General features: G+C 33.1%; 2 protein-coding genes and 1 pseudogene across 2 annotated transcripts; 2 read left to right on the top strand and 1 right to left on the bottom strand.

Annotated features, from left to right (window-relative positions):
• Positions 1–190: 190 nt before the first annotated feature.
• Positions 191–5,241, bottom strand: LOC145558140 (GDT1-like protein 5). The gene is made up of 13 exons (XM_081619277.1): positions 4,934–5,241; positions 4,755–4,823; positions 3,431–3,490; positions 3,293–3,340; positions 2,965–3,053; positions 2,815–2,851; positions 2,700–2,741; positions 1,924–1,992; positions 1,792–1,836; positions 1,617–1,678; positions 1,025–1,097; positions 855–947; positions 191–509 (listed from the first exon to the last, which is right to left on the bottom strand). Exons 1-12 carry the CDS (start codon positions 4,952–4,954, stop codon positions 879–881), a joined length of 684 nt encoding a protein of 227 aa, XP_081475403.1. The 5' UTR covers positions 4,955–5,241; the 3' UTR covers positions 191–509; positions 855–878.
• A 4,336-nt stretch (positions 5,242–9,577) lies between these two features.
• Positions 9,578–11,005, top strand: LOC145636078 (protein ASPARTIC PROTEASE IN GUARD CELL 1 pseudogene; annotated as a pseudogene).
• A 4,228-nt stretch (positions 11,006–15,233) lies between these two features.
• On the top strand, positions 15,234–17,108 carry LOC145636072 (ubiquitin-ribosomal protein eL40 fusion protein-like). The gene is made up of 5 exons (XM_081687523.1): positions 15,234–15,336; positions 15,981–16,067; positions 16,408–16,525; positions 16,631–16,697; positions 16,838–17,108. Exons 1-5 carry the CDS (start codon positions 15,234–15,236, stop codon positions 16,880–16,882), a joined length of 420 nt encoding a protein of 139 aa, XP_081543649.1. The 3' UTR covers positions 16,883–17,108.
• The last annotated feature ends 8,364 nt before the right edge of the window (positions 17,109–25,472 follow it).

Below are 25,472 nucleotides of genomic sequence, written 5' to 3'. Positions count from 1 at the left end.
CAGATGAATCATATTCAACTGACTGCTTGATATACTGTAGGTTGTAAAGTCTAAGCATACACCCTCTGAATTGAGATATATGTGTAATATTCTTTGAATTGTAGAGTGAGTTGAAGTATTTTTCAATAGATTCTATGTAAATTGACAGCAATACACTTCAGACTAATTTTATTTTTTATAAAGAAGCATATTATAACTACATCTAAAGGTAGATGCTATTATCCAGTGCCAAATCAAGCAGCATTTGACCCAGAAAATTTTGACTGGGGATTTGATGATTCAGTACAAAATGATCCAACATTAATGCTGACTCCTATTTTAAAACATTTGTGTAATCCTATAAATATAGTTCTGTACGAAATAACAAGATCCAGCAAAAAATGAGAATAATTCTACAATTATAGCTGCAGAGCAGCAAGCAACATGTCATTTCAGAAGTCTCTTGCTCCCTTATAGAACTGCAACGTTATTGTTTGATCTGTTTTGGAGCTTTGGCCGACCAATAATCGCTGCATCAAGCAAATGTATAAGCACTTTTGATCAGATTCTGATTCTTGATCCAGAATAAAATGCAGAAACCAGATCTAAAGCTCTTTTTAATAGGTGGATTTCTCATTTTGTCCGAAAAGATGAGGCAAGCTATTTTTGAGACACAATTACAAAGTATACATTCAGACAAGAAAGCTCATGATTCAGCCACGTCAACAGCATTAAAGGGCATTACACAGGTTCTACACTTCTACATGTTGACTAGGTTCGTATATATGAGCATGACATGCTTTTGATGCATCCATGGAATTCATGCAGCTTTTCGTACATACTATCCAGAAATTTTAAAGGCAATATCTACGAACCTCTTGAATGTTTTTACAAGGGGATTAGTCGACTGGAGAAAGGAAGGATTGAATCCCAAAAATAATGAAAAGAACACCACCAAAAAGGGCAACCTGCAAGACGAGAGCAATTAATTATTAGAAGCCAAAAGCATAATATTGGAAGAAGGCATGAGCTTTTTAATGCGTACCACTTTCTCGGATATTTGAGATGCCAAGCTCTTTCCACCCAAGACAGCAGCTGTGGTGCACAATGTTTGTCCTCTACAGATTGTATATAAGTGATATCAGTTAAGATAGATCCTGATACTAAATTGGGAACAAGAGATACCCTAATACTAAATTAATTATTCTACTCCTAAAATGGGAGGCCAAAAGAGAGAATAAAAAGTAACAAGTCCAGAATGCTGCAGCACTTTCTGAGTGTACTACTTATCATTCAAAACCCTCATTATAACAATAGGGAACTTGAGCAAAGCAAGGAGAAAGAAGAATATACTGACCTGGTTCAAAAATGTCCCAAATTTTTACAAAAAAAAAAAGATCATGACTAGAAAGTCAACAGCCAATCAATAGGGATAAGCTTGGCCTGCCAGCCCCTCTCGAACAGCTAAATCACTTAACTAATACCAATCATATGGTCATTCCTACCCCTTCCCCTTTCCCTAGCTCACCTCTCTCTATTTTCACCCCCTCTCTCATTCTCTTCCATTGCTTCTCCACAATTGACCATAAGAATAAATTACAGAATACAGGAGGAAGGCCATAGGTAATGATACTTACAGAATTCCACCAAGCACAACACCAAATGGGTTCTCATTTGCAGCTAGACCAATGGTAGCAAGCTGAAGTATCACAATGCAAAATGTGAATTACACAGCATATTAAAGCTCAAGGGATGGCATATTAATCTATGCAGATATCACAAAAACACATTCTTGAAGGTCCTTAACCTCACCTGGCTCTTATCACCCCATTCGCCAAAAAAAGTAATGGAGAACGCCTGCAAAACCACAGTAACTAAAGTGAGAAAATATGAATGGCGTCAACAGGAATTAAATATACATAGAAATCACAAATAGGGTGCTACCTTCAAAAGAATTGGTGAGAAAAACTGTGTAAGAAATGGCCTAGTCTTCTTTTTCTTTTCATCATCATCCTATAGCACAAAAAACATTGGGTATCTCCAGTTCACAAGCATCCAGATCAAAAGGAAATCTTTTAAATAATATACAAAGTACAAAGTATTTCCAGAGTAAAGGCCTACTGCCTTTTCAATGGTTGAGGTAAACTCTTTGTATTAATTGCTTAACAATAACTAAACAAGAGGGAAGAAAACCAAGTGAAGAGATAGCAAAGGAATAAATAGCAGAGGAACAGGAAAAACAATAAAAAAGTGGGATTCGACTTGCTCTCACACTATAGATCCATCAAGCTCCAACAGATCAACAAGAATTTGATTTTAGGGTTGCTTCAGCAAATCATGAACTGTCTGAAGGAATTTTATTTTATATTTTTCATTTTGTTTTATTACATTACGCAAAGATGTGGTGAAGGCACATGCATCCCTTGTGCTTGATGCCGTTGATGGTCACAGCCTAATGACCTCGCTCACATTTTAAAACAGAAGTTTTACCAGATCAACTCCAAACATTTAACATCATACATTTTTCTTCAGTTTGTGGTTAAGAAACCTTGATAATGCAAGAGAATTAATGAAAATACATATGCAGGAAATACAAGCAACAAATACATTGATAACCTTGAAAAGGAAGATATAAAAGGAAAGAGAGATGGAGGCATCAAGAACAACAAAGAATAAGAGTACTGGAAAATTTGCAAGTGTGCACATATAAAGAATCTCACCTTGTTCACTTTAGCCGTTGTAGTGCCCTTGAAATCAGCATCCTAATCAAATCATAAGAACTGAGTTATAGCCTAAATTAGTACAAATTCAAGAAATGATGAGTTGAATACTAACCAACTGCTTTTCAACTTCAGCTAACTCTCCAGCTTCCCTACATAAATGAGATTTTACTGGCTTTCAGCAGAATGAAATTTAACTGTTTTTTTCAACATGAGAAGCACAAAGGAAGACAAATTGAACAAAGACCAAGAAGAAAATTATCACCCTTCCTGATGAAAACCATCCCATAGTGACCATAATCCAAATCCAAAGAACAACAATGTTGCAACATGATGAGTCAGCTTACGAGACATCTGAGTAATTTGCAATCACAAAACATCAGATAGAAAAATGCAAAAAAGGAACATAAATAAGAATGGCATCTTATTTTATTAAATAAGATTTTAAGAGAATGAGAAATATTATAACCAAGCCAAAGGCATTAACAGATACAGCTTGCAGAGATATCATTAAAACATTCTCAGGGATATAAAACAAACAATCCCAATATAAGGCATCAAAGGGTGTCAAATTCTATAGAAGAACTCCTTACCAAATTAGGAGCAGCCCATCCAACAACAGCAGAGAGAATGGTCATCACCTAATTTGAAAGTTAATCAGACAAGTTAGACAGGCATCTGGAGAACATGTCCACAAATGAATAATATGTAAGGCAAAAGGTTGCACTTACTATCAGAGCAGAGAGACAACCAGAAAGGACAAGTCTTCTTGGATGACGCATGGCTAAGATCTAGAAGCAAGGATCAAGGAAAACATCAAAAGCAAGATTTAGCAAAATTATCAGCAATATATGGCGCAACATTAACTTAAAGGTAACATCTTGGGGAAGGAGGGCTTGACATACAGGGGTATCATTATAGTAATGATGCAAAGGTTAAAGGCACTTGATTATCATTATATTTTCATTCATAAGATCAGTATCCATCTACATTGCAAATTTAGGAACTATACATTTGTGGCTTATCCATGCTATCTTACTCGATTACTTCCATCTTTTTTTCATCTATAACAAACAAATATTTATAACATGACCACAATGTCTTTAACAAAGCTTCAACCTATGGCATGGTCAATGGTGATGGATATTCAATTAAATGGGCCATGTTCATGTATAGATCAAAACCATTTACATGTTGTTCCCAAAACTTACAACTATTCTCTACTCTCTCTGTCCTTTTTTGTTTGCGCCATTTGACTTTTCATGGTCTTCAAGATACATTTAAAAAATATATACATCTCTAATCCTATATGTGTAGAAGTTATTAAACTTTTATAATTTTAACCAATCTAATACGTAAAAAAAATCCGTCTTGACTATGTTATCTACGTAGTATAATAGATAAGTGAGAATTTCTGGTCAAAGTTAACTTTGACCCCAAAAATTACAATGGGGCAAACAAATATAGATGGAGGGAGTATATTTGACAAAAATAAATAAATAAATAAGACCAACGTAATTTTCTTTTTTTTATTTATTCCATTTTCCCATCATTTTAGCTAAGGGAATCATTTATCACAGGTCACTTTAATCTATCCTTAACTGTTGAAACAGCAAAAGGTCATTTCCACTAACACTTATTCTTCCAAATAACCCCATATCCTCCCACTAATTAGTGATTCCACATGTCTTTAGTATAAAAACTATATACATTAGATTCCACAAAAGAACCAAATTCTTTTCAAGCACTAACAATCAATCAAAGAGCACTTATGGCCCTTCAATTACAAAACAAGATACAGTACTTCAACATAAACAGTTTTTTAAATAAAAATAAAAATCAACTCTTAGCAATTGAATTACACAATATCACTCAAATTTACAACATCCCAAATATAAATCAACCCATTCAACATAAACATCTAAGAAAAATCAATTCTTGCAACATAGTATAACACAATAAAGATCAAATTAACAATTAACCCACATAAAAAATAACCCATTCAACACATTCCAATAATAAATTATAAAATAGAAAAAAATAAAAAATACCGACCGCCGCAGCAATGAAGGTCTTGTCCCCGATCTCAGAAAGCACAGTCATGGCCAGTGATTTGGTAAACCCCTAAATTACAAAATAAAAACAACCCATTAAATAAAAATTCAAAATCCAATAACAATCAAATATATACCAATGAAAATTTTACACAAATTACTAATTATTGAAAAAATCACCTGAACTACAGAAAGAGACATCCTTTCTTTTTTAAAAGTGAAAGAAGAAGAAATTATGGTTGGAAAAAACCTCAAATTCTTCTTCTTTTTACTTGTGTTGCAGAAATAAGCAAGAAGAAGAAGTTTGAGTTAAGAGAGTTTGGTGAATGCGACAAGGGTTGAAATTATTCTTAATTTCAAAGTTGATTTGCGTATTGGTTTGCCCAAAAACCCAATTATCTTGGGTTTTAAATAAGGGTTTGCTGATGAGAGAGAAAATGTGATGTTTTTGAAGGTGAAGTGAAGCTTAGCTTAGCTCACCTTTGTGGTTGTTTATTAGTCCAATTAGGTGATTAATTTAGTAATGTCAATGATACTATTAACTTTTTGAGATCTTCTTTTGGATGGATTCCTTCTTGGTTGATCTCTATGTTGGTTTATTGGGTTGTCTTACTTTAGGGTTGGTAATGGGGCGAGATTGTGAGCTGGGTATAGAACGGTTATCGATTTGTCAATTTATGATGGTGAAAAATTTAGAATTGATGATTGTTTCGGTGGGTTCATAATTTAATTATTCTCGCCCTACTACTAATCTAGATATGAATTATTCGCTTAAATACGACCATACTGATCAAATGTCAATTAAATGATTTCTAACTAGTGCTGCTACGCTATATTTCGTATGAGGTTTTGGGCCATATTAGACTGAAGACCGATATTTCGAATTTCTCGACCTGAAGACTAAATCGGTTTTCTTTGATCTAGTCCGATCCAATCCAAATTTTCTGTATGTACTAGTTTTAAACACACTTAATTGCGAAAGATGATCATGGTTGTTGTTGTGTTACTAGTCGAGGAACATCAAAGTTATTTTTCATTCTCTTAGGAGAGGTGGAACCATATAACATGTATGCAAGTGCTATGGTTAGGGTTAGGAAAAGGAGCTACGTTGTGTGTCTAGTGTCCTTAATCTTAGTCATAAATAAGTGTACAACATCTTTATTAAAAATTGAAAAGGTACACAAAACATAATTATCCCCTTAACTCAGTAAACGACCAAAAGCTAAATTCTTTCAAATAAATTATTGCATAACAATCAGATAAGGCAAAGTAGTATTTTCCTACCTTTTAAAAAGTATGAGAAAATATTTCTAAATAGTGTGAGAATAATTATAAATATTTGTTTACTTATATACCTATATTGATACAATGTTAATTGCCTCTAAGCTTTTCTTTATGTGATTTGGTTATTTAACTCTTATGAATTGTATTTAGACAGTCATACCCTCTAAAATGTATTTACTTGTTTTCCTTTGTTAACATTAATATTTTTTTGAAAAAAAAGTGTTAATAAGAAAATGTACGAACATTTATACCCTTAAAAATATTTGTTTACATAATTTTCCCTCATTATGTCGCCAACAACTGAAAAAGTTCTCTGAAAATAACTAGATTTGGTGCACGCATTAGCCACCCTAGTATAATAAAGTGTACATATTGAACTTGTACATGCCTATAAGTCATTGTTCGTTTGATTTTAATATACTACCTTTGTTTCCGAAAGTTCGACTCACTTACTATTCATGTGGTCAAATTAAAATAACATTGACCACATTTTATGAGCTATACAATAGAAATAAATTAGCATGTGAAATCTTATTAGATTCCCCTTATTATAAATAATCCAAATATCAATTTTTTTAAAATTTTCACTTATATATAACCAGTGTTATTCAGGTCAAAGAAATTCATTAAAGATTGTGCAATTGCAAAGTGAGTCGAACTTTTAGGAATGGAGGGAATATATCAAAAACGTAGTTCGTATTTATTTAGTAATGTAGCTGTCTTATCGGTTTATTTAGTAATGTATTTGTTAATAATTGTTTTAGAGAGGGTAATAAGGAAGCCAATAGGTTAGCTAGCCTAGGGGTCATTCTCCAAGAGAAGGTAGCTTATTGTGATGTTTCTCCAATTGAGGTAAACAAACTTCTCTAGGACTTTACTAGGGTAACTTCATCTTGGTTTATTAGTTTGTTGGTGTTTTGTTTTAGTTGGGTGTGTTTGCCTGGAGTAGTCCCAATGACCGGTAACCTGCTAATTAAAAGGGTAAAAAATTTTTATTTTTTTTTAAATCCACATGGTAGCATGTAATTGCATCAAAATAAAAAAAATTAAATAATTTCTTTTTTTTCCCATCCCCAACCACCTTCTCCCCCTTCCCCTCCACCGTGAAACCCTAAGGCCCAACCCCAGGCCACCGAAAAAACGGTTGACGACCTCCCATAACCCCCGCAAAACGGCTGACCGACCTTCCCAACCCCTAAAATCATGAGCCATTTGTGCAGCGATGCTTGAATTGGTTGGAGTTGTGAGTTGTGTGGCTTTGGTGGTCGGGTTTGTGTGTGGCTAGTAATTGGTGGTGGTTGGAGGAGTGGAGGCTTGAAGCGAGTTGCGTGGTTGCTTGGGGTTGAGCGTGGCTAATATTTGGTGGTTTTTTGGGGTTGTGTGGCTAGTAATTGTTGGCTGTTTAAGGTTGCATGGTTGTAATTGGTGGTTGTTTGGGGTTGCGTGGCTGGTAAATTGGTGGGTATTTGGGGTTGAGCGTGAGAAGGGAGGTGGCTATTTTAGGGTCGGGGTTTGGTTTTCTGTGTAGTTAGGTAGTTTTCTGGCGTGGGTAGGGGTTTTTCGGGGTCGAGGCTGGGATTTCGGGGTGGTTATTAGAGGGTTTTCCGACGCATCGACGTGTCAAACAACGGAGGAGCCGAGAGAAAGAAAGGTCAAGAAGGGGGTCTAGTGCCAGTCGTTTCAAGGGTAAGGGGAGACGGTCGACAGGCTGGGGGTTGTGGTGGGTTTGGGCTTCGCGATGGCGGAAAGGGATGGCTGATGGCTGGGAGGTTTTTTTTTGTTTCCTTTTCCTTTTTTAATATATTTTTTTTATTTTAAACCAATCACGTGTTGACACGTGGATTGGTTATCTGCTACAACAAGTCATTGACTTTCTGTTGATCGGTTAGGACTACTCTAGGCAAACATACCCAATAGTTGGGATTATTTGATACTCTCTCTGTTTTTAAATACTTGCTCCATTTTTATTTTTTACACTATTGACTAATGTTTGTTATTTATACATAAGAAAAAATATAGTCTTGTGGGTACTTGTTGGAATCATGTCAATGAATAGATTATTAATTTTCAATTGTTAGAATATAGACTTATTGATGATTAAAGATATTAGTAATCAAAGATTAGCATCGACATGCGTGTCCAAGAGAAATGGAGCAAGTATTTAAAAACGAAGGGAGTAATAAACCTAAATCTGAATTATTAAAATTAAATCTTCAGTAATTAGGATTATTAAAGTATTTTTTTCCATTAAAGATAACAATTTAATGAAATAGTCAACTTCGTCTCGGTGAAGTAACCAAGAATATATTACGGAGTACTCCGTACGAAGTAATCACTCCATGAAGCTCAGCTACATATCATGGTTTTGTTTTTTTTTTTTTTTTGTTGCACAATGGAAACTTCCAATTTGGATTTCCATAATGAAATTTTATATTGCTACTGTACACTAGTAATGGTTAGACATTGCCATACTAGAAAGCTCAAACTCCCTATTGATCTGATGTATCCTAATCTCTTAACGAAGATGAAAGGAGGAAACTTCCTCATGGGCCCAATTATGCCTTTTGTTTGTCTTACTCAATTAGCTGCACCAGATTGATCTGCAAGATAAATGTTCGGAGTTTATCCTGTGTTAGAAGAGGTCGTGTTATGTTCACCTTATTTTCACTCATTTTGAAAAATTAAGGTCAAATAAGAGCTAATAATTAAGCTCAAATAAGGTCATATTACTCATTTATAAAACTACATGATACAATTTGAAAACAATAAATCAGATAAATTAAGTAATTAAATGAAAAATAAGTGAATAAACGCGTCCTTATATACTATTTTAAGATGAAGAGAACCCATGCTAAAAATTATAGCTACTTTAATAAGCTGAAATCAATATAATTATAAATCAAACGTAGTACTATTAATCTTAATCCTACCTAACATTACCAGAAACATATGAAGTGAAGACTTCTTAAAACTACCTAATATGAGTAACTCCTTTTTGGAAATTAGCAGCTGCTTACTTTGCCTCGGATGTCGCCATATATCACTAGAGACTTATTATGCATCTGCTGATGTATTTCTTGATGATATGTCTGATCTTATTTAGCATTAAAAATTATGTCAATATAAAATTAAGTGCGAAAAGATTCTCATTACATTTAATTCTTACAGAGTAAATAAGTTGATTGAATGATACTCCGTAATCTTTCTGAGTTTTATTGTGTGCCAATGATACACGTTAAAATTAAAATCCCATAATCTGATACGAGCAAAACATTGAAGCATTATCCCGTCTTCATATCAAAACACAAAATTGACATAAAAGTGTCACAAAATAAAAATATGTTGGTAGTATGTTACAAAAGTTGTTGGGGGTACTATAATCCTAGTCTTCTAATTTGTTGTAGCAGTTTACTACCTATACATCTTTATATATGATCATCTAAAGCTCCTCCTTAATTATGTCTTAATTCAATTATTGTCGGACAACACTCCTTTAAAACTCTCACCTTATTCCTTCCTATTTCACTCCAATTTTTCTTAATGGCTAAAATATCCCCTAATACATGTATTTTTGCTCTTTTGGCAATTTTTACTATTTTTTCATTACCATTGTTAGCTTCTTGTAGGGATTATTCACATTTTAGGTCCAAAACTAGAACCTTAGATGTCAAAACTTCTCTTCAAAAAATAGCTCCAAATTCCCATAAATTGTCTAATGTGCAACATTTCCAAAGCACGGATAGCTCTTCTTTTAGCTTAAAGCTACACTCACGTCATCCAGTGTACAAAAATAAACATGACGACTACAGATCACTCATTTTGACTCGACTTGCTCATGACACAATTCGAGTTGGCTCGATCCATACACGAGTCAGTCTTGCGGCTGAACAGAATCTAAGAGCCCCCATTGTCTCGGGTGTAAGCCGAGGGAGTGGGGAGTACTTTAGTCGTGTCGGGATCGGAAACCCACCACGTGAAGCATATATGATCATTGACACCGGAAGTGACTTAAGTTGGGTACAATGCCAACCTTGTACTCAATGTTACACCCAACCCGACCCGATCTTCGACCCAACCCAATCCACCTCATTTGGATCCCTCCCATGCAACTCCACAATATGCAACGCCCTAGACGAATCGGAGTGTCGTTCGGGGAGTTGCATCTACGAGGTATCTTACGGGGACGGGTCCTACACCACGGGCGACTTCATAACCGAGACCATAACTTTCGACGGTGGGGACACCATCCACGATGTCGCAATCGGATGTGGCCACAACAACGACGGGTTTTTCACCGGGGCAGCCGGGCTTCTCGGGCTTGGCGGAGGATCATTATCATTACCCTCTCAAATAAACGCGACGTCGTTCTCCTATTGTCTCGTAGACCGTGAATCTAACTCAACCTCCTCCCTAAACTTCAACACCAATGCATCAATACTTCCAGCTGACCCAACCCTAATCACAGCACCACTACTAAGTAACCCTACAGCCGAAACATTCTACTACCTTGGGCTCACGGGCCTAAGCGTAGGCGGTACAACACTATCAATCCCCACTAGATCATTTGTAATAGACAAGGACGGGAGCGGTGGGGTGATCATCGACACCGGAACAGCCGTGACACGGTTGGAATCACGGGTGTACGAGTTGTTACGAAACGAGTTTCGTAAGGGGACTAGTCATCTACCAACGGCAGACGAGGTGGCAATATTTGATACATGTTACAACCTTAGAGGACAAGAAAGCGTGGAGGTTCCGGCGGTAGAGTTTCACTTTGCCGGTGGAAAGAGTTTGGCGTTGCCGGCGAAAAATTACGTGATTCCGGTGGATACAGAAGGGACGTTTTGCTTAGCATTTGCACCAACAACAGCATCAATGTCTATAATTGGGAATGTACAACAAGAAGGGATACGTATTGGGTTTAATCTTGTTTATTCCTTAGTTACCTTTGAGCCTAATGAATGCTGATTTTCTTATAAATTAGATTTAGGTGTATCATTATTTATTTCAAGGTTTGTGATACATGGAAGAATTAATAATTCAATAGTACTATTTCAAATTTGAGTGATAATTTTTTGTTGGTAACTTGGTATGTATCAAAACCTTGCAAATTTACATTTTAAGCAGAATGAATTGAAGTACTTGGACTAATTGGATTTTATATTGTCATGTAGTGTGTCATATGTGTGACAAAATTTGAATGCAATGATGATTATAGTTTTTCATGTTATACTAAGTAATCTGATGATCTAATTTCTATCTCAATTTTTTGTTGACTATCTTTCAGAGATACTAGTATGAAACTATGAATGTAGGATTCACTTTATCAAATTAGGGTGTTTGTGACAGTAACCCATTGGGTATATCCATAGACCTAATATCTGCAGTCTGTAGAAGATATGGGTCAAGGTTACAAGATCCAGACATGACCCTATTAGCTAACCATGGTTAGGTGAAAGTTGGGATTATTTAAAATAATTGAAAGTTAAAATTGTTTAAAGTTAATTGGACAAATTAAGATTATTAAAATGTATTTTTTCCAAGATTAGTTGAAACTTGAAAACATTTTTTTTGTGACCTTCTTTTAAATCGGCCCATTATCGACTTGCCGCATTGGCCCAATAAGATGTAAGAGCTGTCAGTTTCTGACCCGAACCGTTAAACCCGAATGTTTCGAACCGATCCGAAAAGGAACTGAACTGTTTAAAACCCGTTTTTTGAAAATCGAAAACTGACCTGACCCAATTTTTTCCAAGCCGAAACTGAACTGAACCGAATTTGTGCAAACCGTTACTAACCCGACCCGTTATCAAGCCAAACCGTTACAACCCGAACTGAAAGCAACCCAAACCGATTACGTTAAAACCCGATAAAAATCTGATAAACCTAAATCGTTCCAACTCGTAACCCGTTGTGACCGAACCGGTTATAATCCGTAACCCGTTGTGACCGAACCATTTACGACCCGTAACCCGTTGTGACCGAACCATTTACGACCCGTAACCCGTTGTGACCAAATCGTTTAAAACCCGTAACCCGTTATGACTGAGTCATTTACAACCTGTTACCCAATATGTTTATGATCTAATCTGTTTCAACTAGGGATGTCAATGGGGCGGGTCGGGGCGGATGTTGGCCTTCCCATCCCCATCCCCACCTTAAATTTTCATCCCCATCCCCGTCCCCATCCTCACGGCGGGTACAAAATTCATCCCCATCCCCGCCCCAGCGGGTACAATTCCAAAACCATCCCCGCCCCACCCCCCACTTGGATATCCATCCCCACTTAATCCCCACCTAAGACCCGCCTAATCCCCACCTAAGACCCGCCTAATCCCAACCTAAGACCCACCTCCCAATACACAATCCAAGATATTTAATACTACGTATAAATTACAACAAATAAAATTATTATTAATATTACACACTTTTTAGTTATAAAATTAGTGTATTACAAATTATTATATTGTCTATTTTATTTTACATATTTTTTTGGAAAATTTGATAATTACCACCAACTATTGTTGCCAAAATTGAAAATACTACCTCAAGTTTTTTTTTTAAAAAATTTTACCACCTAGTTTTTTCCAAAAGTTTTCAAATTTCCACCTTTTGTGCGACATGACGTCATCATGGGCCCACACTTTCGTTTTCCCTCGATTTTCCTCTTTCTTCCCACGATTTCCTTCCAATTTCATCTTTAAATTTGATTTCAAATACAAAAATTTCGCAAATTAGGTTATAATTGCTACAATCTAACCTACAACGAACTGAATTGAGTAGTTTAATTAGGGTTTGGGTAATCAATTTGGGGGTTTTTTGCTCAATTCAAAAAATTAGGGTTTATGAATTGATTAATTGGACAATTAAACATGTAATTGGGGGTAATCAATGTCCAATTAATCAGTTCATAAACCCTAATTACATCCCAAAAAATTATGCAGCCACTTGTCCAATTAATCAATTCATAAACATGTAACTGGGGAAAAAGATAATTTAAACATGCGCCAATTACTTGTTTAAATTATGTTTTCCCCCAATTATATGTTGAATTGTCCAATTATCAATTCATAAACCCTAATTTTTTGAATTGAGCAAAAAACCCCAAATTGATTACCCAAATCCTAATTAAACTAGTCAATTCAGTTCGTTGTAGGTTAGATTGTAGCAATTATAACCTAATTTGCGAAATTTTTGTATTTAAAATCAAATTGAAAGATGAAATTGGAAGGAAATCGTGAGAAGAAAGAAGGAAATCGAGGGAAAACGAAAGTGTGGGCCCATGATGACGTCATGTCGCACATAAGGTGGGAATTCGAAAACTTTTGGAAAAAACTAGGTGGTAAAATTAAAAAAAAAAAAACTTGAGGTGGTATTTTCAATTTTGGCAACAATAGTTGGTGGTAATTATCAAATTTTCCTATTTTTTTTTTATATAAAATAGTATATAAAAGTATATAATTTTGTTTTATAAAATATATAGATGTGGGTGTGAGGTGGGGATAAGGCGGGTACGAAGTGGGGCGGGTGGAGCGGGGCGGGGATGGGGCGGGTACAATGTAAAATCCACCCCCGCCCCATCACCCATGGCGGGTATGATTTTTATCCCCATCCCCGCCCCAGTGGGGCGGGGATGGGGCGGGTCTCCTACTTGATCCGCCCCACTGACATCCCTAGTTTTAACCTACTACTCGATACACCCAACTTATTTATGACTTGACTTGATTATAACATGACTCGTTCCTACCCGTTATCTGACTAATTTGACCCGATAATCATCCGACTCAATTTTAACCCGATATGATTTGATTAGAAACCCGCTTCAAATTGGGTAAATTCGTTTCAAACCAACCAAGTTCAATCTAAACCGATTATAACCCGCAACGATAATGATTGGACCCGATTTCACCCGATCTGTTTTGAACCGAAACCCATTTTCGAACCGACCCAGTTAAACCCAAATTGATTATGACCCGAACCAATTACGACCCGTCCTGATTAAAACCCGAACTGTTTTTAACCGAAACCCACATTAAACGGGATAAACTCGTTTTCAAACTGACCTGGTTCAACCCAAATTGATTATGACCCGAACCGACTAGAAATCGACTCGATAAGGACCCGATCCGAATAGAAACTGCAATTAAAAAAACCAAACCGAACTGACCCGATAATTTTCAAAACCGACCAAACCGACCCGCTTATTATTTTAACCCGTTATAAACCGACCCATTATAACCCGAAACTGATAAACCCAACCTAAACCCGAACTGTTTAACCGAATTGACACCCTTAGATGTAACCCTTTTAAACTTTATCCATTTTTGACTCGCATCATCCCTAACCCCTAACCCCTAACCCGACTTGCCCAACAATCAGATTTAGACCATATAGTTGTGATGTTTGCTACGGAGTACAACCCTTTACCATATACGTAGTAGAAATGTCCGTCTAAGTAAACAATGCAAATTTTTCGTTTTTAGAACTAGTAATGGTTTACGGAGGCAAATCAACCAGCGGATTGGATAGCAAATGTTGGTCATTTAGTTAGTGATAGTATGAATATTGTTCCTTGTAATAATTCTTCTTTATTTTGTATCCTTTCTTCCGACGCATTAGAAATTCCTGTGAGGAGGGATTCCTAATGTTTACTTTTTTCTTACCATTAAAAAAAATACAAATTTTCAAAAAAAAAAAAAAAATGCAATATGGAGTACACATTTAAAAAAATCGGATGTAAAATAAAATATTGTATATCCACTTCAAAATTACCTTAAAATGCTCAATAGTGACCCTATGAATGACGTATTTACAATAATAATACTATACATCGGATTTATACAAAAATTTTTGATGATTTTTTCTCGCGTAACCCAAATTCTTTAAGTCATAAATTGGAGGATGATTTTTCATATTTGGCTAATTATTATTATTATTATTTTTTTAAAAAAAGCATATATTTTCGTTTGAGGGAAAATAAGTTATTGCCTTGGAGCGAGGTTAACCTTGTTAATTTATTTATTTATTTTTTTTTTAAGAAGGAAAATAACGTATTGCCTTGGGGCGAGGTTTTCGTAGCTCTTATTTTTTAGGCAACTAATTTTTATTCCATCACCAATAATCCATTATAAATACAACCCAAATATCATACTCCTATAACACCAAGGTAACCTCCGCGAGATCAAGATCAAAGAAAATGCAAGTTTTTGTGAAAACTCTTACCGGCAAGACCATCACTCTCGAGGTCGAAAGTAGCGACACCATCACCAATGTTAAGGCCAAAATTCAAGACAAAGAAGGTTTTACATCTCTCCGTCTTCTACCCTTTTTCTTTCTTTAATTTCAATTCCTTCAATGTCATGCATCATGCATGCTTAGGGCTCGTTTTAATTTGTATGATATGCTTTCTTCGTTTTTATTTACATGATTTAGTTCACTTGTCACGTTGCTGATGCCTAACAAAATAGTTATGCCTGGTTTCATTATGTTAGTCTCATATACTATTTTAGGCGTTTCAAAAACATTACTCATATTGAATATATTCTATTTTTAACTTAGTTTTTTATTCTTTATTTTCTGTTTTTATACCGATTAAATTCTAATCGGTTAAATTAATTGATTGTTGATTGATGACATGAATCTAAGTAAAGAAATTCCTCCTTGAATTATGCTTTTTAAAAAAATCAAAAAATTTAAATAAGGCAAAATAATTATAAATTGTTTTTGTATTTTAATGTTAGATTTCAAATATTCTTATTTTTTTATTTTATGTGATTGATTCACATAGGACTATCAATCTATCATCATATAGATATAGAGCGAATATAATAAATGTTGAATAATTAGAATGACAAGACGTGTTATATGTAGAATGCACATAATTGTATACTTCGTATGAATCTACCAAATAATTAGCGTGCTATAATTTTGGTTGATTTTGAAGGTATACCTCCGGACCAGCAGCGATTGATCTTCGCCGGAAAGCAACTAGAGGATGACCGTACTCTTGCTGATTACAACATCCAGAAAGGTATATTAGTATGGTTGTTCACTACTTGTTCATAATACCCTTAATTTTAAGTGGTTGATTAATGTAGTATGGTTGCATTGTGTGTTAGTATTTAATTTGATTACTGCATAATTTTACAAATTAATAGATGAATGATCTATTTTCTTTTAATTAACTTTAATTTGTGTCTATACACTATGTTAAAGATTATTTTGATGTGTTTAATTTAGTGAATTATTTCTCTCTTAGCCTTACTTTTATTTGTTGTTATTGATTGGCTGATTGCTTTTTTTTTTTTTTTTTTTTTTTTTTTTTTTTTTTTTTTTTTGGTGTATGTTTGGATAATTTGGTGCAACTGTAGAATCAACTCTTCACCTTGTGTTGAGGCTTAGAGGAGGAGGATCTGGAAAATTAAGTTATCCACCATCTTTGATGGCTTTGGCTCGTAAATCTAACCAGGATAAGTTGATTTGTCGCAAGTAAGATTTTTGCCATTGCTAACCCGTACTTCACTCCGGTTTTCTTTTTTTCCAACTCATTTTGACATACTTACCAATGCAAAACTTTTGAAACGTTGGTGACAGGTGCTATGCTCGCTTGCCTTTGAGGTCTACTAATTGCCGCAAGAAGAAATGTGGACATTCTAATGAGGTATTGCTTGCTACCATCCTTTAAAATTTTCATCCAATAATTAAACTAGACCGTTTTCCATAATTATGAACATTTTTTTTTTTATTATAATCTCATACTAAGATAATTGATAATTGTGCTTGATTGATTCTTTTCAACAGCTAAGGCGCAAGGCTATGATTTTCACTAATGGTAACAAGGGATAGAGGCCACATTTGGTTGAGATTTGCACAAGTTTTAGCATTATCTAATAAAAGTTGTTTGAACAGTTGTCTTATGTCTATGGTTTTGATGATTTCATTAGTATTAAACCTAGAATTTTATTATCTTTATAAAAGACTTGTTGTCAAGCCTTCACTCTTAGAAGTGAATATTACTTGTTGGCTTGCTTATTGCATATTATATATCCAATTTGAAGACATTTTATGGCTATCTATGTTATTTACTTCGTATTTTATCTGTGTAGATAATTTAAATATTTCAGCGTTATTAATCTATTCTTACCAATAATTAAAAAAAAAGGGGGAAAAAAATAGTTGGCTATTAATAATAATAGTAAATTTCTTTTATTCTTGAAAGTTAAAACCATTCTCGATCAATTTGATAAAGTTGGCAATGGTTACAAAATGCTAGATTAAACTAAAATTTTACCGAAAAATCATCATTAATATCACATTTGATAAATTTTACAAGCTCGAGGCTACCAATGACAATTATTAGATACTTTGGCTACCATTGATTAATGTCAATAACACAAATCTTTCAATGAAAATTTTCCAATAACTGAAAAAAGGATGAATCGTGAACATGAATTTATGATTTGTTCTTTTCACCTAAAATAAGGTGTTTTGGCCTTCATTTGACTATGGTTGGATTGGTAAATTGGTTTGATTAAGTGTACGTATAAATAAATAAATAAAACATAGTCAAATGAATATTAAATTCACATCATGTGTACTGTGTTGACACTATTCATAAAAAGTTGGTGTGTAATATGTTGTCAATTAGTCTTAATGTTTATTTTCAAATCTTATTTTTCATAATATTTATTAATACATAATTATAGATATTTAAGGTTAAACTTACATTGTGCATTGGTAAGCATGTCAGTCAAACAATTGTGAGACTTCTAGAATGGACGAAATATGTAATTTTCATTGTTTTGTTCATACAATTAAAGATATATAGTTAACAATAAGTAAGCAAGATTTAAAAATAATAATAGGATAATCTAATATAATAATCTAATTATTTTTGTTGTCGTTGGATTATATGGTTTAATTTGATTTTGACAAGAATAAGTGATACAAAGTAAATTCATAAAATAAAATTAAGAGGGAAGCTCTAACCATCTAAAGCTATTCCTCACTCTCAACACTTCATAAAGTCATAAATATACGATTTTATACTCCTTTCATGTTTTGTCCCAGAATTATTGACACACTTTAATTTTATTTATCAACTTTATTTGTCCATCTTTTAATTTATTGCTACTATAAAATAAGATTTTTAATAAAAACTTGGTATTCCAATAATATACATTGAGATAAATCCAACAACTTACTTATTAATATTTGGGTTTTTCTAAGTTATGCCTCCAAACTTCTTCGGTTTCTAAGCTGTGCCCATGCTTTTTTAAACGTCTAAGTTGTGCCCTCAACCTCACTAATTTTTATTAACAACAACCTTTAATGTTAAGGATAACCTTTATTATTATTATTATTATTATTATTATTATTATTATTATTATTATTATTATTATTATTATTATTATTATTATTATTATTATTATTATTATTATTATTATTATTATTATTATTATTATTATTATTATTATTATTATTATTATTATTATTATTATTATTATTATTATTATTATTATTATTATTATTATTATTATTATTATTATTATTATTATTATTATTATTATTATTATTATTATTATTATTATTATTATTATTATTATTATTATTATTATTATTATTATTATTATTATTATTATTATTATTATTATTATTATTATTATTATTATTATTATTATTATTATTATTATTATTATTATTATTATTATTATTATTATTATTATTATTATTATTATTATTATTATTATTATTATTATTATTATTATTATTATTATTATTATTATTATTATTATTATTATTATTATTATTATTATTATTATTATTATTATTATTATTATTATTATTATTATTATTATTATTATTATTATTATTATTATTATTATTATTATTATTATTATTATTATTATTATTATTATTATTATTATTATTATTATTATTATTATTATTATTATTATTATTATTATTATTATTATTATTATTATTATTATTATTATTATTATTATTATTATTATTATTATTATTATTATTATTATTATTATTATTATTATTATTATTATTATTATTATTATTATTATTATTATTATTATTATTATTATTATTATTATTATTATTATTATTATTATTATTATTATTATTATTATTATTATTATTATTATTATTATTATTATTATTATTATTATTATTATTATTATTATTATTATTATTATTATTATTATTATTATTATTATTATTATTATTATTATTATTATTATTATTATTATTATTATTATTATTATTATTATTATTATTATTATTATTATTATTATTATTATTATTATTATTATTATTATTATTATTATTATTATTATTATTATTATTATTATTATTATTATTATTATTATTATTATTATTATTATTATTATTATTATTATTATTATTATTATTATTATTATTATTATTATTATTATTATTATTATTATTATTATTATTATTATTATTATTATTATTATTATTATTATTATTATTATTATTATTATTATTATTATTATTATTATTATTATTATTATTATTATTATTATTATTATTATTATTATTATTATTATTATTATTATTATTATTATTATTATTATTATTATTATTATTATTATTATTATTATTATTATTATTATTATTATTATTATTATTATATTTTCTGATTTTTAAATTTTTTTTTTTTAAGTGTTAAACCAATTAGAACGAGAAATGTGTCAAATTATTATTATAGTTATTATTATAGTTATTATTATTATTATTATTATTTTTATTATTTTATTATTATAGTTATTATTATTATTATTATTATTATTATTATTATTATAGTTATTATTATAGTTATTATTATTATTATTATTATTATTATTATTATTATTATTATTATTATTATTATTATTATTATTATTTTCTGATTTTTAAATTTTTTTTTTAAAGTGTTAAACCAATTAGAACGAGAAATGTGTCAAATTAATAATGCCACGACACCATTGTTAATGAAATAACTTAACTTTCGTTGACGGATATGGCTGTCAAAGGGTATTGTTGATAAAATATCGTAAAGTGGAGGTCACAACTTATAACTTTGAAAAAGCATAAGTATAGCTTAGAAATTCAATAACTTGGGGGCATAGCTTAGAAAAACCCTTAATATTTTATTTTATATAATAGCAATAATATATTTAAATACGCAAATTCTTATATGTGGCTATGGCCATCCATCATGGAGTTGTTACTCGATCATCGGTGTTATAGACGCTACTTCGTCACTGTTATAAGAGAGCTCGGTCAGTGTTATAGAAGTTACTCGTTTAATATTACATGAGTTTACTTGATCATAGTTTTATAGAATTTATAGGGGTTACCCGGTCAGTATTACACTATTATATGGGTTTTACTCGTTCAGTTTTATAGACTTTTTTATTATTTTTTTTTTTTGACAATGGTTATAAAACTAGAAGAAAACTCCGATATAGTCCTTATGCTCGTCTTGCTGCGGTGGCACGCAAGTGGGCAGCTTGGACCATACCCCGTTGAACCTTAATGCAAGTGACCAGGTCAAAGCTCTTGGCTACGAGTGTTATGTCCTTTGCTATGCTTTGAATATCTACCGGTGCAATCTCTGGCTTCTTAAGTGCTTGGACAACCGCTCCACAATCAGTCTTGATAATTATATTTCTACACTTGTTGACATGATCCTTTAGTGCCCACCATACTACGTATGCCTCCGCTTGTCTTGCGCTTAATGCAAAGATTTTCCTATCTGCTCCTCTACTATGCATATGAGAGTTCTCCTCCACCCAAGCCACAACCACTTCCCACCCCGGTTTGTCTTTCACTCCTCTCTTCTTCCACGCTGCATCCACCCATATTGATAAGGTCTCTTGAGTCTTGGCCTTCCCTGTAATGAACACTGCAGGAGCTTTCCCCTTATTATTGATGTTGTTGTGGCGCAGCTGTCCTTCAAATTCTTTCAATCTCTCTGCCCTCGACCATCTCTTGATGTGTACCTGCACCAGTTCCAAAATAGATAATGGACTGACACTCACATTCTTGAAGATAACATCATTTCTATGGGTCCAGATTGCCCACAAAATAACTAAGAACATTTGTTGAGTTCTCCCTTCTTGTCCGTGTACCCTTCATGTATAAAGGAGTAAGTCCTGAATCCATTTTCCTCAAAAAAAAAAAAAGTCCTGAATCCATTTGCGTAGGGTAATGCTTTGATTGGCTTCGATATTCAACCCCAAGTCACTTGCTTTCCAGATTCTTTGAGTGATAGAACAATCTCTAAATAAATGACATGTCGTTTAATCCTCTAGCTCACGGAGAGCACACTGTCGTTGTACTAGTATACCCCTTCTCCTCAAGTTGTCCCTTGTTGCAACTCTATTATGCATAATTTTCCAAGCTAACAAGGTGCATTTAGGCCATGATTTAATTTTCCACAGCTCTTTCCAGCCTCTATTTTCCTCCTTCAAATCCATCTTGCTACCCTGCCACCAGTAGCCCGACTTGAAATTATAAGACCCTTTTTCATCTGGCATCCATTGAAACCGATCTTCCATCCCCTTCACTAGGGATATGCGTACTAAGATGTCTCTTGCATCATTTTGCTAAAAAACCTTCCAAATGAGAGCTGTATTCCAGCTTCTATTATTGATCATAAGATCCGAGACCTTATTAATACTCATCCCCAAAGCATTGTTTCTTGGCCTTAGTAGATTTCCTTTTACCCAAAAGTCTTGTGTAACATTTGTAGATTTCTCATTCCCAATCACTCGGCCTATTCCTGTTCTCATTTCCTGGGTTTCCTTTACCAAACTCCGCGCTGCCCAGGATCCATATCGGGGGATTTTTCCTCTGTATCCCAAGCTTATTGGATTGTCCCCATATTTTCCTGAGAAGATTCTGCTAGCTAGCAACTCCGGGTGGGTATATAATCTCCAACTTTGTCTCATCAACAAGGCCCTGTTAGCCTGCCCTTATAGGGACTACTTTGTTCTTTTATAAGCGGTCACATGGTGTGACCTAAATAAGTGCACTTTTTTTGGCAAAAAACTATAGTACATTTAAATATTATATCTATCTCATCTCACTATCTTTCTTTTGCACTTTTTTGATACTTTAACTACCCTACTTATCTCTTATTTTATTAGTCAATTAAAATAAACCTTAAAATATGTGCCAGTCAAAGTGTAACACTTATTAAAACACAAGGGGAGTATCCAAATTTGTGATAGATCGAGTTAGGGCCTGTTCATTTCAGCTTAATTTCAGTTTAGTTCACTTCGGCTTAATTTCCTTCTCTCATAAAATATTCATTTCAGCTCAGGTTAGTTCAGTTCAGTTCAGTTCAGCTCCAATCTGTGTAGTTCATCTCCAATCAGTTCAGTTCAGCTCAGCTCAATTTAGTTTAGTTCAGTAAACGTGAACAAACCCTTACATTTGAATTAGGTCAGGCAGATAAAGAGTAGTTTTTGACACCTTCACAAAGCACATCAATGTTATTAAGGGTCTGTTCACATTTAGTGAACTGATTGGAGCTGAACTGAGTTGAACTGAATTGAACTGATTGGAGCCGAATTTAACTGAACTGAATGGAGCTAAAATGAATATTTTATAAGAGAAAGAAATTAGGAGCTGAACTGAACTGATTGAAGTTGAACTGAAATGAAATTAAATTGAAGTGAACATACCCTAAATTGTTACTCCCTCCGTCCCTAAATTATATTCCTGGTTTTTATTCTGGGTATTCCAAAATTACATTCCTCCTTTTCATTTTTAGTGTTTTTTTTTCCAAATATACCAAATCAACTCTCTTTTTCTATTGTATATTTAATGCTTTCTCACTCTTAATATCCTAATCTCACTCTTATTTTCTCTCTCCATCGTTTTTGTGAAGTTTGTACTTTCTATAACTAACCTAATGAAAATGATTAGTTCTTAATTTTCAATTAGAAGCATGTTATTGATTTTTTTTTTTTTTTTTTTTTTTTTTGCAAAGATCATCAATCACTAATCATTAATCTATTTTTGTTTTATTCAAAGACATCATTTAATGTTGGGAAATTCTCACTGGTAATCATCTATTATTATTTTTTCTCAATGGTAAAGGGTGCAACTTTTAATTATCCTTGGTAACCAAACATTAATATGATTAATTAAATGGTAACATGTGTTTTAGTATTGGTTAATTATTTAACCAGGGTTTAGTTCTTGAGATGCGAAAAGACAATTTTGCCCCCCATTTATTTTACCCCAACCAACTGTGTCTAATCAAATTAAGTGAACTGGTTTGATCGTTCATCTTCATCAGTTGGAAAAATTGAACTCAGAGAATTGGAGAGCAATTTGCGAAGAATTTCAATAAAAAAATCACGAGCGATCTTCTAAAATCTGGGTTTTTGAGTTAGTAGGGTTTTAATCAAACAAATTGGGGTTTTTTTGGGGGATTGTTTGGTGAATTGCGAGGGACTTGGTGAAATAGATTCTTAGGTTTGCTGGGTGAAGTACGATCAAATTCTGTTCGTAAGGCTTGCAAGATCAAATTTTTAGCCATTATCTGAGGAAAATTACAACATAAAACTCGATTCGAAGCCAGGTATGATTATATTTTTTGCAATTTGTTGTGCTATGCTCTGTTTTCGTGTGTTAGGGTATGATTCTTATAGTGTTTGTTGTTGTTGTGTTGTTTGGTTGTGTATTTGTTGCAGAATGGGTGATGTTGTAGTGTTGCAATTTCAATATAGGGGTATTGATGTTTCTGTGAATGTTGAGGATGTTGATAAGGTGAATTTAATAGACCTCATAGTTGAGTATTGGGAGAAGGCTAAGGAAAATAATGTACAAACACCCCAAAACCCGACTTTTCAATATGTGTATAAAATGAAGCATGTGTCTCTGAATTGTGATGCTGATTTGATGAAGATGTTTGCTAACCTACCTGATAAGAAAGAGATATATGTATGGGTAGGGGATGGCCTTAAGGATACTAAGGTAGTGTCTGCTGCTAGGTCACTTGTTTTGGGTAAATCACCCATGGAAGTTGATAAACAAGTAGTTAATGAAAATAGGAAGTCTTAGTGCTAGCAATCCTAAGCTGACCCCTAGAAGGAGACAGAACGCTGTGGTTGAAGCTGAGGTTATTTCTGAAGAAGAATTTGAGAGGCATGTTGCTAGTTTGAATAAGGCAAAGCCTCCACCCATTGTTGAAAGTTATATACCTGAAGGAACTGACATTGAAGCAACTTGGGATGATGTCTTAAGGGATGGACCTATAAGAGGCAGAGGGAAAGGGAGAGGGAGAGGGAGAGGGAGAGGTCAGGGGAGAGGGAGAGGAAGGGGTACTGGGAGAGGAAGGGGTACTGGGAGAGGAAGAGGGAGAGGCAGGGGTAGGGGTAATGCAGTTGAAAATTGGTTTAATATTTCAGCAACACCATGGCAAGTTGATCAACCCATAGATTATGAATATCCTCTGTTAGACCATGAACCTCAACCTCAGACAGAACATGATCCTCAGTCACAACATGAATCCCAACCACAAATCCCAATTAAAATCAGTCTCCAACAATCACAATCACAATCCCAGCCTTGTACCCAACCTATGATTGCACCATTAGCAAACACTAGAGAGTTTGGTGGAGGGCAGAATTCTGAATCATCCAAGTCCTCTAGGGCAACAACCATTTTTAGGAGAAAACTTCCTAGGACTACTGCAAAGAGGAAGGGAATTGTGATTAGTGCTAGTGCTTCTGGTGGTGACAGTGATATGAACACTGTTAGTGTAGTTGGGAGTAGAAGAATGAGTAGTTCAGGTAGTTTGGGGGCTGGTAGTAATGGGAATGACAATAATCAAAGCCTGTCTTTATATGAAGAAGAAGATGATGGGGGTTATGAACCAAATGAGAGTGATGAGGGGTCAGATACTGATGAGAGTGTTGACACTGAAGATGAATTATCTCAGGATGAGTATGGCCCAATGGTTGAGGATACTTTTGATCTATTTGATGAGCCTGCTTTTGAGTGTGAGAAGGATGAGGATAATTACTTTAGTAAGCTTTACAATAATGGGGAAGTGTATCAGGATATGGGTTTTGGGAGAATAGAGTTGAAACCTTGGCAACTATTCATGGACAAACAGCATCTTAGGGATGTTGTAAGGGACTATTGTATTCAGTGTGGCTTTTCATTGGTAGTGGACTATGCAAACAACTTAAGATACACAGTTAGATGTTCTTATGCACATTGTCAGTGGAGATTACATGCTGTTGTTCTGCCAGATGGAACCACTTGGGCTATTAAGGGGATTCAAAACTCTGAACACACCTGCCAAGGGTTGGAGTCTTGGAACAATATGGTTAATGTTAGGTGGGCAAAAAGGGTCTTGCTGGAGGACATTAGAGCAAACAATGACATACCTGCT

Source organism: Chenopodium album, chromosome 1 (assembly GCF_948465745.1).
Source record: "Chenopodium album chromosome 1, dcCheAlbu1.1, whole genome shotgun sequence".
Classification (NCBI taxonomy): domain Eukaryota; kingdom Viridiplantae; phylum Streptophyta; class Magnoliopsida; order Caryophyllales; family Amaranthaceae; genus Chenopodium; species Chenopodium album.
Note: the sequence above shows the minus strand (reverse complement) of the source record. Positions and strands in the feature narration are given on the sequence as shown.